This window comes from Ctenocephalides felis, unplaced genomic scaffold, assembly GCF_003426905.1.
Source record: "Ctenocephalides felis isolate EL2017-DRISC unplaced genomic scaffold, ASM342690v1 CF-g0.4_SCAFFOLD_01170, whole genome shotgun sequence".
Lineage (NCBI taxonomy): Eukaryota > Metazoa > Arthropoda > Insecta > Siphonaptera > Pulicidae > Ctenocephalides > Ctenocephalides felis.
Genome location: NW_020537324.1, coordinates 5858502 through 5866560, shown reverse-complemented (window position 1 = coordinate 5866560; position 8059 = coordinate 5858502). Strand labels below are relative to the sequence as shown.

The 8059-nt window shown below is 28.8% G+C and overlaps 2 protein-coding genes across 2 annotated transcripts in view; both read left to right on the top strand.

Moving 5' to 3' along the window:
• LOC113366097 (mucin-17-like) overlaps positions 1-242 on the top strand; it is a 92698-nt gene extending 92456 nt beyond the window's left edge. The window contains exon 15 of the mRNA XM_026607647.1: positions 225-242. Coding sequence (XP_026463432.1) covers positions 225-242 — 18 coding nt within the window. The remainder of the gene's footprint in view (positions 1-224) is intronic.
• Positions 243-395: 153 nt separating this feature from the next.
• Positions 396-7053, top strand: LOC113366095. The gene is made up of 15 exons (XM_026607646.1): positions 396-442; positions 1316-1607; positions 1684-1904; positions 1969-2328; positions 2402-2570; positions 2639-2895; positions 2973-3114; positions 3171-3376; positions 4867-5179; positions 5255-5475; positions 5534-5896; positions 5962-6130; positions 6201-6457; positions 6522-6663; positions 6832-7053. Exons 1-15 carry the CDS (start codon positions 396-398, stop codon positions 7051-7053), a joined length of 3381 nt encoding a protein of 1126 aa, XP_026463431.1.
• Positions 7054-8059: the final 1006 nt, after the last annotated feature.

Here is an 8059-nt window from a genome sequence, read left to right as displayed (position 1 = left end):
ATAATATTATGTATAAAAATAAATATGAATAAAATTCATAAAACATTTTTGGATCATCGTTCAAGTATAAAACCCCTTGCTAGACCCTGGCAAAGCCCTTAGATAAAACTAAAGATTACAATGGTATTTTCAAATAATAATAAAGTCATATTTTTTTAAGAGAATCGCATTTTTAATGCATATTTTACACATTTGTTTATTTATTTTATGTGTTAATTTTTCAGATTGGAAGAACACCATAAAATCCGGGTCAATGTATATGTCAATCGAACAATTTATATTGCATGATAATGAATTTAAATCCACGGCGTCGTTTGTGAATTTTTGACCTCGAACGAGATCGCTTCGCCGAGGCCATTTAAACAAACCAAAACATTACGAAATATATTTTTATGATGACGTCTGTGCCGGTCCATCAGCTGGCTAAAATCACGATTAACCGGTTTGCGAATTTATTTGTCCAAATTAAAGTAGAGTTAGACGTCAGAAAGAATTGACAAACACGAATTCATTTGGTGATTGCTATGTTTGAATATCATTCGCCCAATTTTTTCAATAAATTTTGTATTCACCATGTGGGAATTACCTTGGAAATCTTATATTGTCTCCTAGCTTTAGAACAACCAGATTGAACAGGAATTACTAAGTTTCAATGGGCGCAAATCTAACCAGGAAACTCTCTTTTTAGCAAACTGGAAATTGTATTGTATGCTATTTGTCAATAGTCGTTTATTCGAAATATATAAAATATAAAATATTGACATCTAATTAAACATTCGCCTCATATTGGCAATATTTGTAACAAAATCATATACTAATCATCTGATTTGTACAACTTCCTCGTAATGAAGAGGATTTGCATAAAAGTTTTATTTCTTTTCTGTTATCTTAGTTCTGTAATTAACTAGTATGCTAATATAAAACGATGTACCTATTTTAAAATTTATGCAAATACTAAATTACGTTAATAAATAGTAATTATATATTATTAGGAATTTTTGTGCAGTGCATAAAGAAACACATTCATAGTTTTGTTGTATATTGTTCGGTTCAGTAAAAAAAATATCCCATACAGGAAAAAAAATTACTTCAAATAAGTCGATATTTTGAATCGATTAATTTTCAAAGTAAATAATGAGTGGATTGAACATACCAAGAATTTAAGAAGGTAATCTAATATAAACGAGAGAAATAAAAGGCTATTTGCTATATAAATATATAAAAAATGCAACTATATAAAAAGACTTAAAAAAAAATACTTTTGTTGATGTTATAGTTTGATCTTTTCACATAATAAAAATTTATCAATTATCAGTTCGAAAAAATGGAGTTATTGGCACAGTATTGGCACAGAGCCCCTGTTCTACAAGACCTTGGGACAATGTGTAGACGAAGCTGCTGAAAAATTTGGAGACCGAGAAGCTTTCGTTTCTATACACGAAGGTGTAAGGTTCAGTTTTAAAAATATTCGGGATCAATCCGATAAATTAGCTGCAGGACTTTACGCCATTGGATTAAGACCTGGCGATAGACTTGGCATCTGGATGCCCAACTACTCTCAGTGGTATTTGACCATGATGGCAGCAGCTAAAGCCGGGTTGATATTGGTATAAGAATAAATTTTAATATTGTAATAATTTCTAATATTAACAAATTAAGTTATACTGTTTCTATCTACCTAAGGTCGGACTGAACCCTGCTTACCAAGTTCTAGATCTGGAATACTGTCTCAAGAAAGTGGAGATCAAATGTATTATAACTCAACGTGAATTTAAAACCCAACATTTTTATGATATTTTGATCAAACTTATATCAGAATTAAATTACTGCGAACCCGGAAAATTGAAGAGTGCTAAATTTTCACATCTGACAACAGTAGTTGTTGTTGATGATGGCCAACTAAAGTAACTTTGTAATAATATAAAGATTGTAATTTGTTCGGTTTTATAAAATGTTGGTGAGTTTCAGGGGCTGTTACAAATTTCAAGATATTTTTTCTATAGTTTCTCCAGAATCTGTTCAAGAAATATCAAAACTCAAAGAAACAATCCACCCTGATCTACCGTTAAATGTACAATTTACATCTGGTACTACTGGTCAGCCAAAAGCTGCTTGTCTAAGCCATTTCTCTTTTGTTAATAATAGCTACCAAACTGGTAAAATTTATAAAATTGGAGGCAAATTGAATAAAATATGTGTGGCAGTACCATTTTTTCATGCTTATGGTATCGCATCCATTATATGCACTTTAATGCATGGTACAATTTTGGTTGTACCTGGTCCTATTTACAGTGCCGTGCATTGTTTAGAAGCGATAGTTAAGGAAAGGTATACAAGTGTTACAAGTAATTTATGGTTTTGTGCAAAATATATTCTATTAAATGCATATTTATTAAAACAGATGTACAATAACTCACGGAACTCCAACAATGTACGTGGACATGATTGCTACCCAGAAAAAAATGCAATATCCTTTGGACAGTTGGGAGGTTGCTGTCACTGCAGGTGCTCCTTGTTCACCAAGTCTAGTAAAACAAATGATAAATGATCTTAAAATTAATGAAGTCATGGTAACTACTTAACCAAAAAAAATCATACTCACATTTTATGTGTTGATAATTTATAAAATATTATTTAGGCCGCATATGGTCTGACAGAAGGTACTGCTGTTATCCTCCAAACTTTACCTGGGGATGGTGTTGATAAATTAACAGACACTGTTGGCTATGTGCAAGATCACCTGGAAGTTAAAATTGTTAATGAAAAGGGGTATGTTGTACCTTTTGGTCAACCTGGTGAATTATGTGTACGTGGATACTCAACCATGCTGGGGTACTGGAAAGATGAGGACAAAACTTTGGAAATATATGGGAAAGATAAATGGTTAAAAACTGGGTAACAATTCAGATAATCATTATATGCTTCTTATAATTAAAAGTTATGAAAATACATTTTGTATTGGTTGATTTTAGCGATCAGTTCATTTTGCGAGGAGATGGTTATGGTTGCGTAGTTGGAAGATACAAAGAAATGATTATTCGTGGAGGTGAAAATATATTTCCAAAAGAAATTGAAGATTTTCTCAACACACATCCTGATATAATAGAAGCAAATGTAGGTTCTTTATAATCTATAAATAACGAATATTATTAATTATTAATTATTTTTAGGTGGTCGGTGTACCAAACGAGCGTTTAGGTGAAGAAGTTTGTGCCTTCATAAGAGTCGAAGAGGGGAAGAAAGTGGATAAAGAAAAAGTGAAACAATTTTATAAAGATAAAATTGCATATTTTAAAATACCAGAATATGTTATACAAATTGATGCTTTTCCCAAAACTGCTTCGGGCAAGGTTCAAAAATTTAAACTACAAGAAATGTTTGCCAAATTTTATAAAGAAGAACAAAAATAATAAAAAATTTATTAATAAACTTCTCATTCTCAAAATAAAATTTCTCATCGATTTCCAATGGTTTTCTGGAAAAGCAAATATTTTGTGTCATTACTTTAATGAATAAAAAATATAATATTTTTTTAATATATATTACTTGTTATATTATATATTATAAAATACAATTTAATATGTAAAGTTACTAAAAATACTATTCATATATTATCATTTCTTCATCTAATAATCTTTTAGTAGTCTATTTCAAATTTATAAAAGTATCTAAATAGAAAACAGAAAAGCATAATTATGTATGTTTTATTATTGTATATTTTTTTTATAATAATCACTAAAGATTATCATTGTAAAAAAATAAAAACCACCTTTGATCCTTCGTCTTCGCAGTATTGTTTGCAGTATTTAATGGGATTCTAAACGACAAACATTGATTGTCCACAGTACATTTTAAAATTATCATTTACGAAGAGTTGTTTTTGTTTTCTTAAAACAGACAATACCAAATGAATAAGAAATAATATAAATATTCTAGTATTTTAGTAATAACTATGTCTTTAGGTCTATTGTATAAATCTAGTGTTGTTTGTAGAAGATATAAGTGTTTTAGCAGTGTTCTAAGATGGTAATAAATAAATATATTTATATTATAAACGTTATCAATGAAAAAAAAGTGAAAAAAGAAGAGGCATTATTTTTTATTAGAATTTAATAAACCGAGAAAAATAATAAAACATGTTAGCTCAACCACACTATTGAAAAATATTAAATTTTGTGATTCAATCAGTGCTGGATTAGGCTTTCTGCCGACCTCTGATCAGGCACCATTTTTAGTGGACAAGATTTTACTTTCTTATTTAAATAAATATTTTTATATTAAATTACTTACAATTAGATATACTGCAGAAGAATCAGAGTTAAACATTTAATTTAATTTGTTGATTTATTAACAAATGTCATATGGGTACTTAATGTATGTAAGTAGAAACATTAAACACTGCTTTTAAAGTCCTTGAAATATTATTTTGATTATATTTATATATTTTTAAATTTCGTTTATTTTTGTGTCACATTTAAAATATTACAGATAACATTATTTAAATACTGCCTATGTAAAAACAACAAGTTATGGTGATATACTATCTTATCATTCTCAACAAGTAATTATCTTGTATACATTAATGCTGCTTTTCCAACAATACAAATAAATACATTTTATTTTATAAATGAAATTTCACGATTGTGGCGAGAAAATTTTGAAATTATAACCTATCACACCAAAGTTTAATGATTTTTTATAATTAGCACAGATTTTTTAGGATTTTTGTTTAATTAGACCATAAACTCTATCATCATACAAAGTTTCATCTAACTCGTTATAAAAAATATCAACAAGTAATATCAAAGCCAGAAAAATCTTTACCATTTTTTAAAAATTTCCATTAATTATTTTTATCCAATGCAGTTATAGCATCCAACAAACAACCCCTAAAAATGCAAGTTATTGGCATAATATTGGCTCTGAGCCTTTATCCTACAAAACCTTGGGACAATGTGTGGATGAAGCTGCTGAAAAATTTGGAGACCGAGAAGCACTTGTTTCTCTACATGAAGGATTGCGATATAGTTTTAAAGATATTCGAGACCAATCTGACAAAATAGCTGCAGGATTTAATTCCATTGGATTAAAACCTGGTGATAGACTTGGAATATGGATGCCTAACTATTCGCAATGGTATTTGACCATGATGGCAGCTGCCAAAGCTGGACTGATATTAGTAGGTTGAAATATAAATTTGCTATTACATTTAAATAACCAGTTCAATGTATTTTATCCAAAACTTATTTTTAAGGTAGGATTAAATCCTGCATACCAAGTTCTCGAGATGAAGTACTGTTTACAAAAAGTGAATATTAAAGCCATTGTAACGCAAAGTCAATATGGTAAACAGAATTTTTATGATATACTTGTTAAACTGGCTCCTGAGTTGCAACAATGCGAACCAGGAAACTTGCAAAATGCTGAATTTCCACATTTGAAATCAATTATAATAGCTGATAAAGATGATCATAAGTAAGTACCCAATGCTAATCTTCTATTATTGTGTATAGTATTTTTAATTCGATTTCAGAGGAACTTTTAAGTTCCAAGACATCTCCTCGCTTGCCACAACCAGCTCAATAAAAGAAATATCAACCCTTAAATCAACTATAGAACCAGACTCACCTTTCAACATCCAATTCACGTCTGGAACAACTGGTCAACCCAAAGCAGCTTGTTTAAGCCATTTTCCACTCGTCAATAACGGATACTTTATGGGAAAAAGATACAGGATTTCGGAAAAACATCATAAAATATGTGTTTTGGTTCCATTTTTTCACGCATTTGGTATGGCTGCAACTATTTGTCCTGCACTACAACATGGTGCAACTTTGGTTTCACCAAGTGCATCTTATAATGCAACCAGCAGTTTGAAAGCCATTGCTAAAGAAAAGTAAATATTGTAGGAATAATTTAGAAGTAGTGACAAATTTCTGATACATAAAATTACCTTTTCAGGTGCACAATTTCGCACGGGACACCTACAATGTACGTAGATATGATCTCTAAACAAAAAGAACTAAATTGTTCCCTGGACAGTATGGAATACGCCGTCACTGGCGGAGCTGCCTGTTCTCCAAACTTAGTCAAACAAATACTTGAAGAACTAAAAGTCAAAGAAGTTCGAGTACGATATCATTAATAATATTTTGATTCATCATAAAACTAAACTCAATTACCTAATTTTTATTCCTTAGGCTGCATATGGGTTAACAGAAAGTACTGCAGTTATTTTCCAAACTTTTCCCAATGATACCATTGATAAAATTACTGACACAGTAGGTCATGTGCAAGATCACCTGGAAATAAAAATAATTGACAATAAAGGACAAGTTGTGCCTTTTGGACAATCTGGTGAATTATGTATTCGAGGATACGTCAACATGTTAGGATATTGGGAAGATGAAGAAAAAACTAAGGAAATATATGGCAGGGATAAATGGTTGAAGACTGGGTAAATATATTTTATAATATATAAATATTTTATATATGCATAAGATTATTATAATATTCTCAAGGGATCAATTCATATTGCATAAAAACGGCTATGGAAGCATTATAGGAAGATTTAAAGAAATGATTATAAGAGGTGGTGAAAATATCTTTCCAAAGGAAATCGAAGATTTTCTTAACACACATCCTGACATATTGGAATCACATGTAAGTATTGAGTTTAATGAAAAGTTTATGTTTGTCTGAAAATTTAATTTGCTAATATGTTTTATCGATGCTTGAAGTCATTCTGAATTGTGTGAACCAAAATCAAAACAAGTATATTGAAAATTACATTATTGAACAGTTGAAAATTATACTTTTTTTTAATTATAGGTAATAGGAGTTCCCAGTGAACGTTTAGGTGAAGAAATTTGTGCTTTTGTACGAGTCGACAATGGAAAGAAAATTACTAGAGATATTGTAAAAGAATTTTGTAAAGATAGAATATCACATTTTAAAATTCCAAGGTATATTTTACAAGTTGACTCTTTTCCCAAAACCGTATCAGGAAAAATCCAGAAATTTAAGTTAAAAGAAATGTTTTTAAATGTTTAACCACTTAATGCTAAGGTTTTTTTTGTGAAGCGAGGTCAAAAAATAAGCAGGTTTTTTTGTTGTTTATTGACATATTAATATTGTAGAAATCATAATATGAAGTCAAAACAACATGAAAATAAAAAAAAACATTTTTTTAAAAAATTAAAAAAAAATATTATTATTTTTAAAAATATCGGAAAAATCGCCAAATCATACTTTTGAGCAATTATATAATAAATATCCACTTACAAGTACGAATTTATAAGCTCTATGAAATAATAGTCTAAAAATTTAAGATAATATATAAATAAAAGGGCGAGAAGTACTCGCAATAACAAAAATTTGTTTGTTTATATTGTAAAAAAAAATGTGATAAAAATCCCAAGAATATTTAAAGAGAATATAGAATTTTAAGTGATATAAGGATTATTGATAAGTTTAAGTTAATTTTAATAAGATAGAAGATAGTTTGGAAAAAAGCTGAAAATATATAGAAATAATTTGTAAATAAAAGAGAAAGTAAATTTGAAACAGTATGTCTTTTGAACCAACATGATATTAATAGAATTTTACAGTATTATAAATACACTTAACTATCATACAGATCAACATAAAGTCGTATCTAACATGTATATTATTTTTATACATGAGAAAATACACTTATAAATAAACTATTCGTTTTCATGCAATTTAATTGTTAATAGAAAACTTTCAATAACCGCAACATTGGTATTGCACGAGCACTATAAAGGTGTTCTAGTTTAACTAGACTATAATAACTATTTTTTTGAATCTAATCTTAAAGAATGATGATTCACAGATCAATTATAAATAATTATATAATAAATTACAACCAAGTTAATGAATATTCAAGTAACTGATAGTTTAGCACCACATAATGTTCAGTAAAACAAAAAATGAACTTCAACAATTTGAACAATTCACAACTTGGCTTGGGATTTAAGATCTATATAATATATTAAACATTTATAGTTATTTTAATGCAAGATTATTTCATATAATA